The sequence below is a fragment of the Macrobrachium rosenbergii genome, chromosome 13, assembly GCF_040412425.1.
Source record: "Macrobrachium rosenbergii isolate ZJJX-2024 chromosome 13, ASM4041242v1, whole genome shotgun sequence".
NCBI classification, from domain to species: domain Eukaryota; kingdom Metazoa; phylum Arthropoda; class Malacostraca; order Decapoda; family Palaemonidae; genus Macrobrachium; species Macrobrachium rosenbergii.
This window is the reverse complement of record NC_089753.1, coordinates 11,117,551-11,141,042: the sequence shown is the minus strand read 5'-3', so window position 1 is coordinate 11,141,042 and position 23,492 is coordinate 11,117,551. Positions and strand designations below refer to the sequence as shown.

The window sequence follows — 23,492 nt, the reverse complement described above, 5'->3', positions numbered from 1 at the left end:
ATTTTTATTATAACATCATGAGATCAGCAAGTTTCAGAGTTACATAAAAGTGTGCTTGACACTATGCAATTTACTGTATCTTCTCCTGGGTCCTGATCTTTTAAACAACCAACAGTAAACTGGGTGCACTATAAGCCTGGACTCACCTCAGAGCTTCTGCACGGTACACTGACAGAACATAAATGCACTGGGCAAAAGATAGTTTATTTACAATTGGGGTCACATCTGCTGGGTGTTCTAGTAGGCTGAGAATTTGCTGCCTCAGCTCTGAAAGTTCTCCCTGAAATGTAATGTATTTTATCATAATATATAACCAAAAACTCTTTTTGTGATTTATCCATTTGAACAGACTCATTTTGCTTCAGGACCTACAGTTATGTGAGATCTACACGTCCCATTTCTGAAAATGAAACTTGAACAAAGTACCAATCCTTCAGTTTTTGAAAGACTTTTCTACATAATTCAAAGTTGAACAGATTTTAAATTCACCTCCTAAACCTCCTATTTTATGTATGCAACAACTTAACATCTGAATGAGAAAACCAGGATATCAAGGAATTCAACTGATTGTAGACTATGGTATTCAAATCTTAATTGCTTATACAGTACTTACAACAGACACTGAATCGTCTCGCACAGCATAGGTGTACCGGAGTTCTTTCATTTCTGAGCGGTTTTGAGTACGTGAAAGCAACAGTGGAGATGCAACTGCTATGTCACAAACAGCTGCATACCACTCTGGTGGCCACAAACCTATAATGAACAACATTGCAATTTATAATGAAAAGACTTACGCTTTGCTTCCTTTATAAATACATAATTCTTAATCAAAACTGAGGTCAATCAACCTCTGGTCATACAATTTAGGTAACATTAAATTCCATCAACCTTTTGTCTTATACAAAGATATGAACACTAATGTTCTCTGAATGGAAATACAATTCATGAAGGTATAAACAAATCTAAGGTAAACACAGGAATTAATTATTCACACACCTGGCTGAAGGAAGCCTCTCAAGTTTAATAAGAAATGTCTCAACATACTAAAACTCATATCTCATTGTTGCAAAGCAAATAACGAGTAACATGTGTACAGTGGACCCCCACTTTTATGCGCTTCACTTTTTCATGCTTCACTTTGTCGCAGATTTTTGTGGAACGTATCTTTTAATTTTACACGGTAACTTTCACCAATTCACAAATTTTTCCATAGAGCAATATTTATTAATTACTGTATTTTCATTTTATTTTCATGACTAAATACATTTTTATGATAAAAAATTATTTATTTTCAAATATTGATATTAATGTAAACAGCAAAATATCTATAAAATTTTTAATACAATTAAATAAATCTTTAATACAAATTAAATAAATCTGTCTTACAGAACGTTTGACCACTACTGTAATCTCTCTCTCTCTCTCTCTCTCTCTCTCTCTCTCTCTCTCTCTCTCACTGACAAGAGAGAGAGAGAGATTTTTTTATGCATGTATGTCTACTTGTTTTGTACAGTATAGTTTTACAGATAAACATGATGTTACTTTGTCATTAATTTTTTTCATATTTTACATGCTATAATTATACAACTTTTGTATTTCAATAAAAGCAGACTGGAAAACAAAATGAAAATAAATAGCAAACCATCACACGTAAACTTGTTACGCTCATTCTGGGATGGGGAGCCCCAGAATGAGCTTGACAGGTTATTTTCATTTTATTTTCCAGTCTGCTTTTATTAAAATGAAAAAGTTGTATAATTATAGCATGGGAAATATGAAAAGATTAATGACAAAGTAACATCCCATTTATCTATAAAACTACCAGGTGTTTCGAAATTAGAGGCCCCCCCTCCACCGAACAAATGGAAAGTTATGAAGTTTTCTATATAGCCTATCTCCAAGTACATTATTTTAAGTTTCTATTAAGCTATTTTTCATTTTACATTTCTTGTATTTTCAGACTGAGTGACGGAGTTAGATACAGCCATGGTTAACGACTCGGAGGAAATCAGATGGACTGACTGAATCCAGGCTATAACTTCAGAGAGGCCAGGGATGCTGGCGCATCCTTCATTTCACATTCCTGGATGGCTAAATACTGTACATTAAAAGAGATGAATCTTTTGTTAAAAGAAACTGGAACAAAAATCCATATGACTGTCATTGCAAAAAGAGTGAGAATCTTGGAAGGCCTGAAGTCCTTTCTCAGGAGTCAAAAGACATCATAGCTGATGCAGTGGGTAGACCTGAAAGTCTTTATGTAAACTGGCGCTTGAACTAGAAACAAAAAGGGGAAGAACAGAAGTTATAGTGCTGTATATCGTGAGTTGAAAAAATCTGGTATCAAGCCATTTCATGTTATCAGCAAGCCCAACATCACTCAGCAACAGAGAGAAGACCGTGCATGGTTTTGTGGTTCATTTCTTAAAGACTGGGATGAAGCTGACTTTCTCCATGTAGCCACATCAGATGAATTCTTCATTTACACAGTCAGGAAGCCAAATCATAAAAATGACATCATTTGGGCTGCAAAGTTGCATGATATCAGCGATGACATGTGCTATCGCCAAGTTGTGAAATTTCCTGAATGTTTGGGAATTTTTCTTTGTTTCACAGCCAAATGGTTAATGTGGCTCATCAAAGAAAAAGGACAGTCATGGAATGGCGAATACTTCAGAGAAATTATGCTTACTGGTGGAGTACTTCCTTTCCTCAAAGATCCTGAAAATGTGTTATCTGTTGAAGAAGTCACATTTTTGCATATTAAGGCACCATGTTTCAAGAATCTTCAGACACAGGAGCTGCTACGAAACAGTGGTATTGATTTCTTCTCATCAAGTGAATTTCCAGGTAGCTCCCCTGGCCTTAATGTGTGTGAAAACATTGGTAGTATCTTAAAGGATCGTGTTGAAGTGCGCACAGTGAACTATGATGGTATACCAAGCCTCGACGACCTGCGAAGAGAGGTGACCGAAGTGCTCAGGGAAATGGAGTTTGTCTCAGCTTTTTTGCAATTTGCTGAAATCATACCCCTCAAGAATGCAGGCTGTGGTACAGGCAGATGGAGGCCACACAAAATATTAAATACTCAGAGAGAAACTTACATAAATAACTGTTCTGAATTACTTTTGTTTTTGTCCATATCAATTTTAGTTAATGCTGTAGGGGGGGGGCTCTAATTTCGAAACACCCTGTATACTGTACAAAACAAACAAACATACATGCATAAAAAATAAATTTCTCTTCTATCTCAGAGAGAGGGAGAGAGAGAGATAAACAAAAATACATATGCACATTAAAAATATTTAATACACTAGTGACAGTAACTGTTTTTACTAATGTACAAGGAAAACAACTTCAATACTGTACTATGAAAGAAAATGGCTATGCTTACTTATACAGTACAGTACATGGGTAACTTGATTAGTGATCAAACTTTCTGTAAGACAGATTTATTTAATTTGTACTAAAGATTTAATTTATATTAAACATTTTATAGATATTATACATATTTTGCTGTATTAAATTAACATTAATATTTGAAAATTAGTAAATCATTGTTATAAGTATTTTAGGGATGTATATACTTAAGAGTAACAGTTGCACGGGGGTAATCAAGATGGGTGTTTTGGGGTGAAGGTTTGGGGTGTATTTTTGTTTGAAATGATATTAAATTGTTTTAGTATGATAATTTAAGGTATATTTTTGTTTGAACTATTAAGTTTGGCAGTGAACTGTTAAAATAGGCAGCGTTTTAGTTTAAGGGGTACAGGGTACAGTATATGGCAGTTAAGAGCACTTATATAGGCATTTTAAGAGGGGATTTTGCATCTCCGGGAATTTTAAGTGTTTGTGGTGGGTTCTGGAACCTACCCCAGTCAAAAAGTGGGGGAGCACTGAAAGACTTGTTTGGCACGCCCAACGAGTTTGCCCTTGGAGTAAAAACTGGAGCAAGACAAAACACTGAATAGCGAGATGGGAGAAGACAAAAGAGAATGGACAAATCGTTAAAGACAGAGAGAAATGCACTTACAGCCAACAGGATATTGCCAAGGTAAACTGTAAGCAGCACACCTGTATGGGGCAAGCCTTATCTACAGTAGATACAGGTTATGGACTTAATGACCACCAATCATACCACACATTCTCAATCGTAAAAACCATAATTCTTTACTGATTCTTAATGATGCAAATAAAATAATGTTTTCACAAAAGCAATACAGAATACAAAACTTTGTTTGTCTGAGAAAGCAATGGTAAGTTAAATTTCCAGATAAAGTGCTTCAACTTTTAGGTTTCCATTTCAAATTACATTTAGCTGCATTTCACTTCACCTATAAGGAAAATTGCTGATTTACACTGTACTGACTTCATATTTAAAACTAAATACTGTATCATAATTAGTTTCTTAACCTCACTGTGACCATGTGTATGTTAGTCCTTTCAGTACCACATCCTGCATAAGTAAAAACTCTTCTCAAGTCCACATTCTTATATGAAAATTAATTTCTATATCAGTACCATATGTGAATTTTAAAAATTAATATTGCATAATAATCATAATACTAAATCATATGGATAACAACACTGCCCATAAATAATTATACTGTAATGATGATAAATCCCTATTTTGTTATACAGTTCAGCATGTAAAGCATTTTTATCCCAGAGTTGCCAACCATTGTTATTTACTGTATTTATGTACATCCATGTATATTTTTCGGGGGCTGAAGTGCTCGTGGATTATGTTGAGTTGTGGATAATGTGTATATGGATAATTCAAGGACAACTTGTACATACTAACACACTACAGTTATGTCCCATAAAGACTTGCAGTATGCCGTATTTCTCTCCTTTGAAGTTGCTGATTGGCTAGCCACTGGACACTGGAAGAGCTATTTATGAGTAAGTACAGTATTTCAGATGTCTGAGCATATACCCTGGGTTTTAATTAACTCTGATAGTTATGAATAGAATATGACATTTTACCTGCTGGCTTCCTGATACATTTATGATTCAAAGAAACCATTACCTAAAATATATCATTCTTATGCCAGTGCATACTTTGTACAAAGTGGGTGAGGGCTTCTATAAGAATTGCTGAATATATAATATTTTGTATATTAAATAATTTTTTCAGTAGAAACTCATTAATTTAACATGGCCTATTTCATTCACCACACAAATCTCATACATCTCAGCTGTTTCCAGTAGGCTGGCTCATGCACATGTGGTTAACTGAATCACCTAGCGATGTCTGATCCAGCCAAAAAAGTCATGGGGTTGGGAGGTGGGTAATTTTGGTCGATGCATTTGGGTTTCTGTGGAAGAAATTACATTTGTTTCACCACAAACACAATACTTAAACATGGCCTGGATACCAATTTAGTTTGGAGGTGCTCAGCTGCTCACATCCCAAGCAAAAAAGAACCCAAAGAGAACAAGGGAATGTTAGAGAAAACGATGCACAGTACAGTAGTCACTTATGGTCCCACAAGTTTGGGAATCCCCGGGAACTGCTGACCCTTTAGCAGACACAGAAGTGATTCACTTAACCAGTAGGGAACTGAAGGACCTTGTGCACAAGTGCCAACCTACCAGAGCCAGATATTTTTCTTCAGTTAAATGTGGTGTCTGAGATTTCATGACACAAAAAATTGGCTATATTAATCAGATACTGTATGCAAATAAAGCACTGCAAATATAACTTTTTTTATATTTCACCTGGGTACTCTCATTTCCACAAGCAAGCGATATGTGACTGGAGGCCTAACCTGATTCTTGTTGAGTGAAACCCATTACTATGCAGAAGAGCCAAAAGTCTCGGAAGAGCTTCAAAAGCCGTGGCTTGGGATCCTTGATAGGAGGCAGACGTCGAACAAGCACAGCAATCACTGGGATGAGGACACCAAGGTTACCTGCACTGCTTGATGCCTGGAATTAATGAAACAAGATTAAATGCAGTATTTCTGTCTTTTCTTTATATACAGCATGATTTCACTGTGGACAGATCCAGATCATAGAGAAAGGGCATATATAAAGACTTGCATCAAGCTGAAAATCAGTAAGAAAATGTGCATTACACTTAGAACAGATAGAGCTTGTTTGATGTTATCCATGTAAAAGGGTAGCCCTAGTATCAAAATAATAATGACAATGATGAATGGAGATTATAGAACAAGGTATCATGAAAGGCCTTTCTTTTAACATTCTGAGAAAAGAAACAACAGCATTCACCAAGCTCTTTAATGTAAGTACAGTCCAACCTCTTAAAACTAGCACCCTTGGGACCAGGCCACTGCTGGACCACAGAAAATCCCGGATTTTAGAAATCACTCCTAAAAAACCTCATGTGTAAATAGTCTTGCCAGCTCATTCCATATGTAGAGTGCTGTGTTATCAAAAGTAGAACAAAGCTTTTGAATAATCACTTTCATTCATGAGATTTAGTTCCTTAGCAAAATCCTGGCCTGCTCCATAAGCATCTCTCTAGAAATCCTTACACCTTTGTTACATCGTAGCTTAAACCTCTTTATAAGCATACTGTAAAATTCTGATCTCCTTGCACCCTTCGTTGTTTTTTGTCACTTCAAACTTTTTTGGTTTTTGTTTTCAGCAAAAAGCTAAAAATCTGCTGTTTTGTTTCTTTAAACCTGCATGTGTGTGTGTGTGACACACACACACAGAGAGAGAGAGAGAGAGAGAGAGAGAGAGAGAGAGAGAAACTACTGGTCCAGTAAGGTTGTTACAACAGATATCCATTTGTAAAAGTCAAATACATAATACAGCTATATTAAGAATAATGATAATTTTAGTAAAACTGTTGTTTTACATACTGTAGGCAATATTACTTCATGCATTATTGTCATATTATTGTATTATAATTTATGAACATAGCAAACAAGCACCATTTGCACTTTGGTAATGTTTACATTTTAAAATCATCAGCTGATTGCATTTTATTGACATCATCACAGCCATAAGTTGCTAAATGAAAGGCTTTTCGGAGATGCATTTTATACGTACACTATCAAAGCAGAGTTTAAAAATGCAAATTACTTTATTTATAAATGCAGTAAATTAAATGAAGTAAAGCTGGGATTTCGCCAGTATCAGACGTTGATTTTGCCTCTTCCAAAACGTTATTTGTTTCTTTTGCCACAGCTACAACTGTAAATTTAGTGGCATACTTTCTTAACATTTTCCTCACCATTGAGTAAAGGATGAATAAAGATTTATCTTATTCTTATTTACGGAAGTCACCACTGAAAATTGGCAACTTTTTAACACGTTGACAACTGTAACGCAGCCTTTAACAACGTGTATTAGTTATGGTAACTGACATCAGTAAGCGGCTGTTTCTCGATTCGATTGTTTATGTTAGTACTTGCTGTTGTTTATGCCAGTGTCTTGCACACAGTAGCAAGTGGTTGTTAATTATAAGAAATAGTAATGAATTCTTAGACAATTCACAATATTGATAAGCCTGATTTAATGTATGAAGATTTAAATTTAACTTCATGAACTTTGTCTACTAGGCCTATTTATTAGCTAAAAGCTAATTCAGATATACAGTCATACCCCAAACTTACATGAGGTTAGGTTTCAGAACCCCTCACACAAGGCGAATTTTCGCACAAGTTTGGCACGGTCTCTAAAAATGCTAATAAATATTATTTCTAAAGTTTAAACACTAAATATGAACCTAGTCATGCTCCCAAATTATTAAGCTAACTTTTAAATGAAATTAAAGTTACTGTAATTTCATTTAAAAGTTAGCTCAATACATTACCCTTAAAAAAAAGAAATATATGTTTGACATAAAAACAGAGAGTTGGAAGAGAATTTCTGTCTCTCTCCCCTTCTGACCGATCTATTTTTAGAAGTCTTCTCAACCTCTTTTTAATAACTTCTGTATTCTACATCCCTTTCTCTTTGTTCTGAAATGCTTTTTCATGAACAAACAGTGTTTTTTATTTGTAGACTAATACAACTCTAGTTATTATGTCTCTATGTTTTAGAATGTATTTGCCACACTAGCGCATTACACTCTGTAGATGGTACAGGTAAAGTTAGATCAATTTAAACTATCTACTGTATGGGTAAAGACGCACAGAGAAATAATAAGTTGTAAAAATGTGTGAGCGGTAACTCTGAACGAAAGAGAGAGAGAGAGAGAGAGAGAGAGAGAGAGAGAGAGAGAGAGAGAGAGAGAGAGAGAGAGAGAGAGAGAGAGAGAGAGAGAGAGGATAAGGGTTGTCCTTACTTAAGAGAGTTAAATTATTTATCAGTTATTAAGGAGAGAGAGAATAGAGAGAGAGAGAGAGAGAGAGAGAGAGAGAGAGAGAGAGAGAGAGAGATTGTCCTTACTTGAAATATTGTCCTTACTTGAAATATTAAGTTAAATTATTTATGAATTATTATGGAGACAGAGAGAACAACATGAGAGAGAGAGAGTTATTCTTACGTTAGATATCAAAAGATGGAAATTAAGTATTAACCTAGCTTTTAAATGAAATTAAAGTTACTGTAATTTCATTTAAAAGTTAGCTTAATACATTACCCTTAAAAAAAGAAATAAATGGTTGATGTAAAAATACAGGAGAGTGTGAAGATTACAGGAGAGTGTGAAGATTATTATCCTATTTCTCTCTCCCCCCATTCCACTGATCTATTTTTAGAAGTCTTCTCAATCTTGTTTTTAAAAACTTCTTTATTCTGTCCTTTTCTCTTTGTTCTGAAATGCTGTATGTCTCTATGTTTCAGAACGGTGAATTTACAGTTGTAAATGGTACAGGTAAAATTAAATCAATTTAAAATTATCTACTGTACAGTTAAAGACACAGAGAAACACAGATGAAACAGTAGAGAGAGAGTGAGAGTTGTGCTTGTCCTTATGAGAGTGAAATTTTTTATGAATTATAAAGGACAGAGAGAGAGAGAGAGAGAGAGAGAGAGAGAGAGAGAGAGAGAGAGAGAGAGAGAGAGAGAATTACTTAAGAAACCTTTGACCCGCTAATCAGCAACACTCCCCCTTCTTGTCATGTTAAATTGACATGTCTGACAGCTTTGCCTTCGAGCTTCCTACAAAAGATGAGGGAAAGATATTTGTTTGTTTAAAATACATATCACATAAGAATTTTGTAATTACAGTTATATTATTATTATTATTATTATTATTATTATTATTATTATTATTATTATTATTATTATTATTGTTTGAAAGTTAGCACTTATTATTAGGTAAAAAATTTATTTATTATACAAAACAAATAAAACATATACATGTGCCATAAAAATTCTCTCATCTCAGTAAAAGAGAGAGAGAGAGAGAGAGAGAGAGAGAGAGAGAGAGAGAGAGAGAGAGAGAGAGAGAGAGAGAGAGAGAGAGAAATTATTACTTTCATTACTTAATGTTATTTAATTTACACATAAAAGCTTGAAAATTATAAATTATTACATAAAAAATTAAACATAAAATCTTTTGCAGGGTTTCTCAGTCTTTGCAAATGTTTGCGTGTCTGTGAAAAACTCATGTATGACAATTAGTTGGGTTCCAATGAAAAGTTCGCGTGTCTGTGAATTCGCGCAAGTTTGAGGTATTACTGTAATATGCATTATCAGTGGTATCTACTCAAACCGAGACAGGCATAGAAAGCCTAGCATAGTGTAATCTACTGAAAGTATATCTTGCACTATACATAATGTAAGGCAGTCCCCAGTTACGTCGGGGGTTCCATTTCTGGCCAAGCGCCGATAACTGGAAATCAATGTTACCTGGAACATCACAACAATTATGGCAAAAATGGCGTTTACAGCACTGTAATTGCTGTTAGCCGGTTATCGGCACCAATAAACCACTTACTGATGCCAATGAACTGCTTACTGGTGAAGATCGCTTACCAATGGCGATAAACCCACTAACCAACGCCATTAAACCACTTACCAGCCCCGAAAATTCGCTTACCAACGCCGATAAACAACTTACAGCCCCTGAAAATCGCTTACCGATGCCGATAAACCACTTACATTTAACATAGCTTCCTTGCGGGTCAGATGTGTCTTTGAAGTGCTCTGAGTAAAAGTGCTTGACTTGCACGATGTTCAAAGTGAAAACGAAGAAGAAGAAGGAAAAAGAGAAGATAAGTACTATAGAAATTAAACCAAGTAAAGGGAATATCAGTCTATCATACGAACATTTTCTCATAATTATCAATGCAGCACGTAACGATGCAACTCTAAAGAAAGTACTGGAGAAAGCCGAGTCAACCCCAATCGAGAGAGAGTCAGCAACCTGCGGACATTGCTTTGGAGAAGTTGATGATGAAGGAACTTGCTGTGAAAATGTGTGACACATGGTTTCATTATGGATGCTCTGGTATAGAAGCCAGATACACACCCATACTTGGTAGTGAGAACATATTGTATATCTGTAATAACTGCAAGAGGCCTGAACAAAGAACACACAAAAAACTCATTGAAGATGAACTTGAAGAAATAAAAGAAAACAGAATTATTAACAAAGTTGATTCAGGATTCGGTTCAGAAAACTAGTGACGTAATGATCAACACTGATGAAATCCAAAACAAAATTGACAATGTTGATAAGGATGTAAAGACTATGACAAACATGGATAAAACATATGCTGAACCATTAAAGACAAAAAAAGGTGCTTCTGATCAAATCTATAAACGAAGAGAGCACAGCAGCAAATTAAAAGAGACAAATTATGAGTCAAATAACGGCCCCAGTTGAACAGGTTAAAACAATAAGAGATGGACAATTATTTGTAAGATTTCCAGCAGGAAAAACTCAGAAAAGGCAAAAATGGAGATTCAGGGAATCAGCAATACATCAGTAAATGAGAAAGTAGTTTATGTCCCAAAGGACAAAGATGACATTGTCGCTAACATTGTAAAGAAAAATCCATGGATAAATAACCTCATCTCTGAAAATGACGACCTAAAAACTGTAAAGGAAATGACAGCCAAAAATGACAAATACAAACACTATATCATCAGTGCTATAAATGTCAGGAATTTGGTCAAAGCGCAACAAATTGTAGAAATGACCAAGCTTGCCCTAAATGTGGTGAAAATCACAAATCAATTGAATGTGCTAGCAGCATCTTCAGGTGTAAAAATTGTGTAAAGAAAGGCCATAGTGATACTAAACATAAACATATGATGGAAATAAGTGCACAGTGTATAAAGAATATGTATCAAAGGTGAAAAATAATACCGACCATGGCTTTGACTAATAATCTTCTAAGCAATATAATAAACATACAGTCCGTAGGAAATAAAACTAACACTATTAGAAATCTGATAAATGATCACAATCTAGATATATGCATGCTAACGGAGACTTGACTATGCAATAATGTAAGCGAATACTCTAAAATAAATGAAATGACACCAAGGTCTCACAACTTTTACTATGTACCGAGAGAAAAATACAGTGGTGGAGTGGGAATCTTTGTCAAAAAAGTGTACAAAGTATCTATGATGAACCAAAATGTGTTCAGTTCATTTGAATACATCAACACCAAAATTACATACATAAACAAACACATACAAATCATAACAGTTTACAAACCACCAACCACAAGTAAGAGATTATTCCTAGATGAATTCAGTGACCTCCTCGATTTGTTTGCTGACATCAAAAATATACTGGTTTGTGGTGACTTCAACCTGCATCTAGATGATAATGATGACAAATATGTCAAAGACTTTATACAGCTACTTGAAAGCCATGACCTCGAAAATGTTGTGAGCAAACCTACATCAGTATGGAACCATACAACTGACCTAGTGATAAAAACAAAAACGAGATTGTGAATGACATACAGGTTGAGCCTGAATGCATGACATCTCCAAGACATAAACTAGTTATATTTAGTATGAATATCTGGAAAGGTTATACACTTGAAAAAACTATCACTTACAAAAACAAAACCAACTTTAAAGCTAATGAATTTATTGATGAGAGCTGAGAGCTTAATGAAAATAAGAGAAAAGAACCAGAAGTGCAGGTGTAATTTGGGGAATACCTTGACAGGCAGCCAAGTATGTGTCAGCTGTTTTACATTCTATAGCAAAAGTATATTGACGTCAAGCTGCAACAATAAATGTCCAGGAATAACAAAGCAAATAACAGTTAAAGAAAATGCCAAATGGTTCAAGAGTGAATTAGGCGAAGCTAAGAAAAAGAAAAGAAAAATGGAAGATCTATGGAAAAGATCGAAAGAATCAAGAAGCAGTGAAAATTGGTCACTGTATAAAACAGCTAGAAATCATTACAACGACTTGATTATGAAAACAAAGAAAACATATTACAATAAAATGTTTAGTGCAGAAAAAATCCCAAAATAATCCATGACAATTTAGCCAGAACACTGGGACTCAAAGGAAGAAAAAGTTCTACCTGACATGACTAGTGACTACAAAAACCTGGCTGACAACTTTGTGAACTACTTTGAAGAAAAAATTAAAAGAATTTGTCATAGTTTTGATAAGGAGATTCCTCCTGATCTTCTGGGATTGTAATGAGAAATAGCAAATTCAGTAAGTTTAAAGAACTGAACATGAATGACTTTGACAAAATGATAAGAAAAGTAAAAATACCTATTGCGAAAATGACGTTTCCCATAAGTGATATAAAAGAGGCAAAAAACTTTGATCAGTTGTGGAAGCTATATTTTGATACTGTTAACATGAGTCTAGCACATGCATCTTTCCCAAACAGTGAAAAGCTTGCTTGTATAAAGCTGGCCTATAAAGGAAAAGGTGATAAAGAAAATCTAAGCTTCTATACACCAATATCGAACCTATCGTACTTACCAAACTTATTGAAACGGACGTTCACAAACAAACATGGAAACACTTTAAACAACTCAATATCATACCTGATGATCAGTCAGCATACAGAAAAAACCACTCAACAGAGACTGCATTGTGTGCAATTGTTAATGATACGGTAGAAATTACAGCAAATGGAAAATGTGGCATCCTGGTTATGCTTGACCTAAGTGCAGCATTTGACACAGTTGACCACAATCTACTGCTTGAAGACCTGAGAGCAGTAGGCATCGAAGATGACGTACACAAATGGCACAAAAGTTACTTAGAAAACAGGAAGGTTGCAGTGGTTATATCAAATGTGAAACCAGAAAGAAAAGCCTTACAAAAGGAGTGCCCCAAGGCAGTGTCCTGGGTCCACTGCTATTTGGCATTTACAAAATCGAATTATCTAGAATTCTAAATAAGCACAAGGTTAAGTATAAAATGTATGCTGATGATACCCAGTTCTATTTTCCTGTCAAAACAATAGAAGACACCATTAGTAAAATTGATGCAATAATGAAAGATATAAAAAAATGGATGTCGGCAAAGAAATTGAAACTTAATGAAGACAAAACAGAGTGTATGTTATTTGGATCTGACAGAGAACTACTAAAATATGAACACTTCAAAAGAACAACTATTAGTTCATCAACAATAAAAACTGTAGCAACAGTGAGGAACTTGGGAATATTTACTGATAATAAACTGTCGATGAAGAACCATATACTGCATATTACAAAAACCTGTAACTATCATATTAGAAACATTGCATTTATTAGAAAATACCTAAACAGATACTCTGAAAACAGCAGTTTGCAACCAAATACTTTCGAGGCTTGACTACTGCAACATTATATACCACAGTCTCCTTAACTACCTACTGGGAAAATTGCAAGGAGTACAAAATAGAGCCGCCAGGTTAATAAAAGGACTACGTTCCTGTGACAGAATAACCCCAGCACTAACTGAGCTACATTGGCTACCAGTAAAAGCTTGAATACTAAAATACTACTTACAGTTTTTAAAGCACTAAAATATGATGAACCAACATATCTGAGAAATTGCTTAAGCTTCTTTAGACCCGAAATGAATGTTGTAATCACTCATGCAAGTGAAGCATAAAGGCTATTTGAACCTAGAACAAATTGTAAGTCAGGTGAGAGAGCATTTGGACACTGTGCACCAAGACTATACAACAAAATACTGATGGAAGTGAAGAGCATACAAGAGGAATGCAAATTTAAAAAGGAACTAAAGACTCTCCTGTTCTGCAGGAGCTCCGATACTGACGAGAAAACACTGAAAGACAATTGTAAAATACAAGAATCACCTTATTTCAAAAACGTACAAGAGCCCGCCAGAGAGGGAATTATCCCTGTGGAGGGCTGTACATAAAACCAAACAAAGTGAAAGTTACAGCCACTGAAAATCGCTTACTGACGCAGATAAACCGCTTTCCGCCCCGAAAATCGCTTAACAACGCCGATAAACCAATTACCAGCCCCGAAAATCGCTTAACAAACAGCCACCCCTTAATAAACCACTTATCAGCCCTGAAAATCCCTTACTGAAAAACCTTACCCACTGAAAATCGCCGATAAAAACCACTTATAGCCACTGAAAATCCCTTACCAATGCCGATAAACCACTTACAGCCACTGAAAATCGCTTACCGACACCAATAAACCACTTACAGCCACTGAAAATCGGATACCGACCAACACCGATAAACCACTTACAGCACTGAAAATCGCTTACCGACACCGATAAACCACTTACAGCCACTGAAGATCGCTTACTGACGCCGATAAACCGCTTTCTGGCCCGAAAAATCGCCTAACGACGCCGATAAACAACTTACAGCCACTGGAAATCCCTTACCGACGCCGATAAACCACTTACAGCCTGTGAAATTCCCTTACCGATGCCGATAAACCACTTACAGCCACTGAAAATTGCTTACCGACGCCGATAAACCACTCACAACCACTGAAAATCGATTACTGACATCGATAAACCGATTTCCAGCCCCAAAAATCGATTAACGACATCGATAAACCACTTACAGCCACTGAAAATCGCTTACCGACGCCGATAAACCACTTACAGCCACTGAAAATCCCTTACTGATGCCAATAAACTGCTTTCCGGCCCCGAAAATCACTTACCAACGCCAATAAAGCTCTTACCGGCGCCAAAAATAACTTACCGACGCCAATACAGCGCTTAACGATGTCCTTAAACCACTTACCAGCCCAAAAAATTGCTTGCTGATGCTGATAAATTGCTTATCGACGCCAAAAATCACTTACCGACACTGATAAGCTACTTAATGGCGCTGAAAATCTGGTTAATGACGTCGTTAGCCAAGCATCATAAAACTGAAACGTTGTTAACCGATGCCAGGGGTATGGGGGGACTACCTTATATGATGACATCATGCCTATAGACGAACTTTTAATGACTGGACGCTAAACGAGTACAGTGCGTTCCCGCTAGATCGTGGATCAGCAATCACACCTTCAGTTAATTGTGGGTTTTTCTGTGGAACTTATTTCCAAATATATTGTGGAAAATTCACTAATTCGTGAATTTTTTTGTAGAGCAATACTCTCTGACTACTGTATTTTCATGACTAAATATATTTTCTATCATAAAAAAATTATTTACTAATCTTCAAATAATATTAATGTAAAAACAGCAAAACATCAATAAAATGCTAAATTAAAATCCTGCAAAATCACAAAACAGCTTACCAATGTACATAAACACTTCATTTCAATCTCTCTCTCTCTCTCTCTCTCTCTCTCTCTCTCTCTCTCTCTCTCTCTCTCAGTATTATTCATATCCTTCAATGAAAAAACAGCAAAATATAAAAAAATTTTCTTTTACTTACACTATCCATTTATACTTTATTATAATGATCTATTATCATTGTAATAAGTATTAAAAAAAAATTGTACCGACATCTGTAATTGTTTTAACGTTGCCATATTATTTTCTTTCTCTGATTTACTGAACTGTACTTCAATACAAGTTTATTTGACTCTATGATTATCACACATATTATAACAGTACACAAGAGAATATTTTATCACTGCTGATGTTTCATCTCTAATCACCATAAAAATATTTAAAATCCGAATTTCATACGTAAGCAACACAAGGTTACATTCTCCTCCCAAGCCTGTCAAGTCAAGTCTCATCCCCAGCTACTGTGCTGAGACTTCAATTGTAAATACCGGTTCTCTATCTATCTCTCTCTCTTTCTCTCTCTCTCTCTCTTAATGAAGTACAAATTACTGTATCATAAACCTTTATGTACATAAATAAAAATAATTCCACTGATACATTCATTTCTTTTAGCAATTAAAAAATAATTTTCGTAATTCTTTTGGTAGTAGGCTCAATCAGCTTATTCTCAGAACATAAACATTACAAATGTCTGGACGATCAGTTTTTTATACATATTACAAAGATAACAGATCAATATAATATAGTATAAATGGATTCTGTAAGTGAAATAACATTTTATTGATATTTTGATGTGTTTACATTAATATTAATATTGAAAATTTGTAAATCATTGTAACATGTACATACACAAGAGAATATTTTATCACTGTTGATTGCAATTATAATTTGGTATTTTTTTTCAATGCATATTTAAACATTTAAGCACTGTAGCATTTAACTTGTGAATTTCCAATGTTTCCAATATCTGAAAAAGGAAAACAGGTCAGCTTCAATATTGTATGAAAAAATGGCTGTGCTTGAATGTATGGGGGACTTGAGTTTAATTTTCTCACTTATCTGTAAACCACATATTTTAATGGTAATGTTGTAAAATGATTTTAAAATTATATTAACCCTTAAACGCCTACTGGACGTATCATACGTCGACTAAAATTGTCTGTTGGGTGCCAAGTGGACGTACCGTACGTCGACTACAAAAAATTTCAACCTTCGGTCAACTTTGACTCAACCAAAATGGTCGAAAAACGCAATTGTAAGCTAAAACTCTTACATTCTAGTAATATTCAATCATTTACCTTAATTTTGCAACACATTGGAAGTCTCTAGCACAATATTTCGATTTAAGGTGAATTTTGAAAAAATTTTTCCTTACGTCCGCGCAGAGTAACTCGGCCGAAAATTTCATAAATTCTTTCGTCATTTTGTCGTAATTTTTGCACTGTTTTATATTAGAAGTTACGTACAGTTTTATATATGAAAATGTGCGCAATTTCATGTAAAATACAACAAAATACAACCCATGGTTGTAGCTTTTATCAGTTTGGAAATATTTTCATATAAATCACGATAACTGCCAAAATTTCAACCTTTGGTCAACTTTTTGACTCGACCGAAATGGTAAAAATGCAATTGTAAGCTAAAACTCTTACATTCTAGTAATATTCAATCATTTACCTTCATTTTGCAACAAATTGGAAATCTCTAGTACAATATTTCGATTTATGATGAATTTTGGAAAAAAATTTTTTCCTTGCATCAACGCCAGAAATTCTTTCGTCACATTGTCATAATGTTTGCACCGTTTTATATTAGTTGTTACATAAAGTTTTATATATGGAAATGTGCGCAATTTCATGTAGAATACAACAGAAAATAATTCATGGTTGTAGCTTTTATCAGTTTTGAAATATTTTCATATAAATCTGGATAACTGCCAAAATTTCAACCTTTGGTCAACTTTAACTCGACCAAAATGGTAAAAAAACGCAATTATAAGCTAAAACTCTTACATTCTAGTAATATTCAATCATGTACCTTCATTTTGCAACAAACTGGAAGTCTCTAGCACAATATTTCGATTTATGGTGAATTTCTGAAAAAAAAATTTTTCCTTACGTCCTGCGCGCGTAACTCGGCCGAACATCTCAGAAATTCTTTTGTCATGTTGTCGTAATGTTTGCATCGTTTTACATTAGTCGTTACATAAACTTTTATATATGAAAATGTGTGCAATTTCATGTAGAATACAACAGAAAATAATTCATGGTTGTAGCTTTTATCAGTTTTGAAATATTTTCACATAAATCACGATAACTGCCAAAATTTCAACCTTCGTCAACTTTAACGCGACCGAAATGGTCGAAAAACGCAATTGTAAGCTAAAACGCTTACATTCTAGTAATATTCAATCATTTACCTTTATTTTGCAATAAATTGAAAGTCTCTAGCACAAAATTTCGATTTATGGTGAATTTTGAAAAAACTTTTTCCTTACGCCTGCGCCTGGTAACTCGGCCGAACATCTCAGAAATTCTTTCTCCACGTTGTCGAATGTTTGCACCGTTTTATATTAGTCGTTACATAAAGTTTTATATATGAAAATCTGCGCAATTTCATGTAGAATACAACAGAAAATAACTCATGGTTGTAGCTTTTATCAGTTTTGAAATATTTTCATATAAATTACGATAAATAGAAAAATTCGACTTTCGGTCAACTTTAACTCGACCGAAATGGTCGAAAACTGCAATTGTAAGCTAAAACACTTACAGCCTAGTAATATTCAATCAATTAGCTTCATTTTTCAACAAACGGGAAGTCTCTAGCACAATATTTCGATTTATGGTGAATTTAAAAAAACTTTTTTTACGTCCGCGTTAAGCATGGATTCATGCATCATATTGTGATAATATTTTCTCTGTGTTGCTTTTGATCGTTTTACAATTTGTTATATACCAAAATCATCGCAATTTAGTGTACAATACAAAGAAAAAAAAATAATCTGTTAGCTTTAACCCTTTTGCTCACAGCGCGATATGTATAAAATTATATATGAAAATTTTTTTTTGTGCTGTCATATATTTCAATATTTATATGAGTGGCGCAGTGTAATAAGGTGCCAAGCGCCGTTTTTTAAAAAATGATAAAAACGCATTTAAAGTTTGCCAACTATGAAAACGCTTATAAAAGAAAAACCAGCCAAACGATTTCTATGAATCATACCTCATTTTAAAGGAAATTTATTCGCCTATTACATATGCAAAAATCATTATAGTATGTTTTGTCATTTAGCGGCCACAACCACAAAAGTGAGGTAATGTAAGATTGTAAAGTGTTAATGAACACAATGAAAATGTTTTCATACGGCAATTAAAGCATGTTTTTGTGAAAACAACCTAAAATATTTATCCTAATAATGCTCTAAAATTATTATTATAACATATCTGAGTAAAATTTCCATGAAAATATTATAAAACAAAAACAATTACCGTACCAAAAAACAGACTACATTACAGAGTATTAATAACATGATGTAGCAGTGAGAACTCGCTAAGGGTGAAATTTCCCTTTGTTTTGCATGGATTTTCGAACCTTTTGCCAGTAACATAAGTGGACAAAAAAATGTGTACAGGATAGTGCTGTACTTTTAGCTGCTCGCTCACAATAAAAAACCAGTTCGGCCGCGGTGGCGCTTGCCACCTTATTACGCCGCGCCCTCATATATGATAATGATATTTTTTTAATTTCTGATGGTTGCATACTAAACTTCAGGCAATGACAAAAAAAGGAGCCAGAAATGAACTCTTAATCTTAAAAACTAAGCGTGCTGTGATTTTTGAAAAAAACTTTTTTCCGTTTCAAGCGCTAACTCCCGATCGTTCATGAATATGACGTTTTTTTAAATAGAGGCTCAGCGTTTAAGGGTCTTGGGACGATAGCTTAAGGTATATTTCGTGTTTGAACTATAAAAAATAGGCAGTTATAAGCATTTTTAGAGGGGGGGGGTGTCTCTGGTGTTTGAACTATTAAAATAGCCAGTTATAAGCATTTTTAGAGGGGGATACCAACTTAACGCGGATTTTCACTTCAAGCGGGTGGTTGTGGTCCCTAACCCCTGTGATTACACGGGACATACTATGTATCCAAATTACAAATCTTTCATATGATATATATTTCTAAGTTTCACAGAATCTTTTTGTTGGAAATACAGTGCTTGTGTATTTACAGAGCAAGCTTGAGTTCTGCAATCCTAAAAAATATAAAAAACTGAAATGTGTGGCACTGCCCTTGTAGCTGTTCAAGAACTAATGGCGGCTGATTAAAAAATATCCCGGATCTTACGAATTCCCGGACCAAAGAATGCTGGCTTTTTTAGATCGGACTGTACTGAAGGGTACTGGTAATATAAAATGTTCCCACAAATGACAGAAGGTTTGCTTCTAAAATGAATGAAACAAAAAGATAAAGGAAATTTAACTATTCCCAGTGTTTCATCATTTGCTATTCTAGTTCATTACAAATCAAACACATCTCATTTCTCAAATTTTCGATTGCGTCCAAAATTCAATGGTATTTGTAAAAAGTTGCACATGATTACCTAACACCCAAAAAGTTTTGATTGTAGCAACTTTAACCATACTGTATTGTACCAAACAAACCAAGTCAAAACTTACCTTCAAAACTGCAGGATTTTTTTCAGAGTTTTCTTTAGCAGCTAGTCCTAGTTTGACAAACAGCTCCAGTAATCTCATAAGTAGCTTGTCCATTTCTGCTTCTCCCTGAATATTGGCTGCAATGTTTGCTAATGCATTGTGAACAGCTGTTGCTACATGCCTATTTTAAAATGAAGACACAATGTTAACTCATTACTATTTAACAAAAATATGACAAATTTTTAAATCAATTTGTATTTTTCTTTGGTATATAGACAAGAGCCTATTATATAGGAGTATCCTTGCATGAGATGGAGCAGTCATTGAACTTGGTAATAAGGTCATTAACTAATGGTTACGGGGGGTGAGATGAAGAATACCCCTGACTCCCATTATGTCACCAGTCACTTTTTCCTTAGGCCACAGGGATAAAGTGGGGTGGTTGAGGCGGGATTAAGTTATGAAAGGTTCTGGTTCATATACCTTTAATATGGAAGACTTACGCCTTAGGTGGGAGGTCATCTCTGATAATTGACTGGGGTTGAATCCCACCTGGAAATCTAGGGGATGCGATGACTCCTGTAACCTCCTCCTAAGTCTGGAAAATGGGTTGACAGAGCAGTAGGGACCTGGGTATGAATGAGTCTCTGACCCCGATGAGAAAGGTTTCACATAAGTGAGGTAAACATAAGAGAAAAATGAGGAATTCTAGCTGGAAGGTAATTCATTCTAGCCAATAACAAGTAATGGGTTCAGAATAAACTCTATCTTGCCACACCCTTTTGTTAAAAGGGAGGGGAAAATAAAATGCACCTTAGGAATTAAACTAAAGCTAGATGCTCAAAATTTAGTGACCTCTATCTGGTCCAACTCCAGCAGATTCTTTAGCGAAGATGAACCCAGTCACTCTGCATTCACACCCTAGACTTACACAAAGCTTAAGTACTCAGTTGAGATACTTTTCTGTCCAGTTGGAACTGGGTGTCCAAACACCTTGCTGAGCAGCCACCACAGGTCCCATAAAGTAGGTATCCAAAGAATTGTGAGTGATGTCCCTCAGGTAGAATGAGATAAAGTTGTCTGTATATATAAAACACCTGCTTTCACTACTTGATGTACCAAAAAGTTCTTCCAAAACACTAGGGACAGTCCCATGACCCTGACTTCATGGGCTCTCACATAAATTGGGAGACAGAAATCTTCCTCAGAGGAGTCAAAAGCTCATTTGATCTCCTCAGAAAGCCAGAAAGAAAGGGTGTTCCTGGAGACCTTGTGCTTGCCTGCATTTAAAAAAGGTACCGAAACTCCAGTCTCAAAAAGCACATACTTCTCAAATAATATCAACAGCTCACCAATAAGAAAGATAATTGAGACTTGAATCTCTCATCCTCCTATGGAGGACAAAGATGCATACAATTCTGGAGGACAACCTACCATGGTTGGCAAGACTGCTCAAAACTTCTCATTAGCAAGGATACCTCCCTTCAGTCTGAAGACCTGGGACAAGGCTGAGCAACATCCTTTCACTGTGAGATTGGGAGGAGCCTACCTTGATGAAGGTGTACGTGGAAGTCAGCGATTCCCTATACAGATGCTCCAAACAGGATGACTCCTTCCAAGGCACCTATCACAAAAGATGGTCTACTTTCCATGGTACAAGTTTGCAAAGGAACAAAAGAGGGACATAGGTATCTCTCTCGCAGCCCATGAGAGAAGCTTCTCTCTCTTGCAGGATACACTAGATAACCTCCATGCATGAAGCTAAAAGGAGTGTACTGCCTGTTGATACCTCTAAACATGTGGGTGGCACAGAAGAGTGAGCCAAGGGGGACTTTCTCTTGATGCCTCAACCAGGACAGTCAACAGATCTGAGTACCACTTGGCTTGAGGCCAATGAGAAGACACCATTGTCTTTCTGAGACCAGGACTGATGAACACTGCTGATCACCCTGCGGATGAAGCTGAAAAACAGGACAGTGTAGACATCTAGATTGCTTCAGGGGTGTTGGAAGGCATCTTCCATCACTGCCCAGGTATCTGGCACTGGAGAACAAAACACTGGAAACTTTTTATTCAGCCTGGTTACATACCAGCTAAGCATTAAGAGAACTTCAGAGCTCAAACAGCTTTTCTGCTATGTGAGGATATAGAGACCACTCCACCCCTGAAACATAACCCAGATTACTGAGCTGATCTACCAAGATTTTCCTCCTGCCAGGAATGTGACTGGCTAACAACTTTATGGAGGCAAACCACATGGATCTGCAATGCCATCTGACACAAGGCAAGACACACTATCTCTCCCTTTTTGCTGACATTGCCACGAAGGTCATGTTTTTGCTCATCAGCACAACTGAGGGATCTATCAACTGCTTTTGACATCCTGACAATGCTAACCACGCTGCTTGTATCTCCAGAGTGTTGATATGCAGATGAGTTGTGGCATTTGACCACACTCCTGAAGCAATTGTTCCTTTCATGTGTCCCTTTGATGAGTCTGAAAACAAGAATTTCTGGAGGAGTGGTTTAGTAGAACTCCCCACTAAGAGGCTTCTATCATCCATCCATCCATCACACCATATTTATCTGACCTCTCAACTATGGGGCACAAGTTGAGAAGAATGCCACTGAAGCAAGTTTGGGTGGCTTCACCCATGAGACACAATCTTCCCAAGGGTATGTGACCTAGGACCACCTGCCAAAGTCAAACTGGTTGTTCCTACTGGGACAGGAACTACACCACTACCTCTCCAAATTTGCTAAATTGAGTCTGAAGAGAAGGCCCTCACTGCTGCTGAGTCTATGAGAAGCCCCAAGTACTTTGTGTGCTGTTTGGGAATCAGATCCAACTTTCCCCAATTTACTATGATCCCAAACTTGTGGCAAAAGGAGAGAAGGTGGTCTCTATTCTGGAAGATGCCAGGACTAACCAGTCATCCATGCTGGAACCCAGGTGAACACCTGTGGGGTTTGTGCAGTCCAAAGCACAAAACTTTGAACTAGTCTATGGTCCCTCTGCAGACACAATGGAGGAACTTCCAAGAGTCCTGATGAATGGGTACTTGAAAGTAATGCATCTTTTAGGTCTACTGAAAGCATGGAGTCACCCTCTCTGATGGAATCCAGAACAAATGCACTGTTTCCACAAGTCTGGAGGACAAACTTGTTGAGCAGAGGAAGATTGATCACCGGTCTCCAGCCACCAGGTGCTTTCTCTACCAGGACGAGGCAACT

General features: G+C 35.9%; 1 protein-coding gene across 5 annotated transcripts in view; it reads right to left on the bottom strand.

Annotated features, from left to right (window-relative positions):
* Nucleotides 1–23,492, bottom strand: part of Pi4KIIIalpha (phosphatidylinositol 4-kinase III alpha) — a 195,716-nt gene that overhangs the window by 109,075 nt on the left and 63,149 nt on the right. For all 5 annotated transcript variants that reach the window (XM_067114211.1, XM_067114214.1, XM_067114213.1 and 2 more), the window contains 4 exons: nucleotides 20,280–20,439; nucleotides 5,775–5,934; nucleotides 614–753; nucleotides 147–280 (listed from right to left, as the gene is read on the bottom strand). In XM_067114211.1, coding sequence (XP_066970312.1) covers nucleotides 147–280; nucleotides 614–753; nucleotides 5,775–5,934; nucleotides 20,280–20,439 — 594 coding nt within the window. The remainder of the gene's footprint in view (nucleotides 1–146; nucleotides 281–613; nucleotides 754–5,774; nucleotides 5,935–20,279; nucleotides 20,440–23,492) is intronic.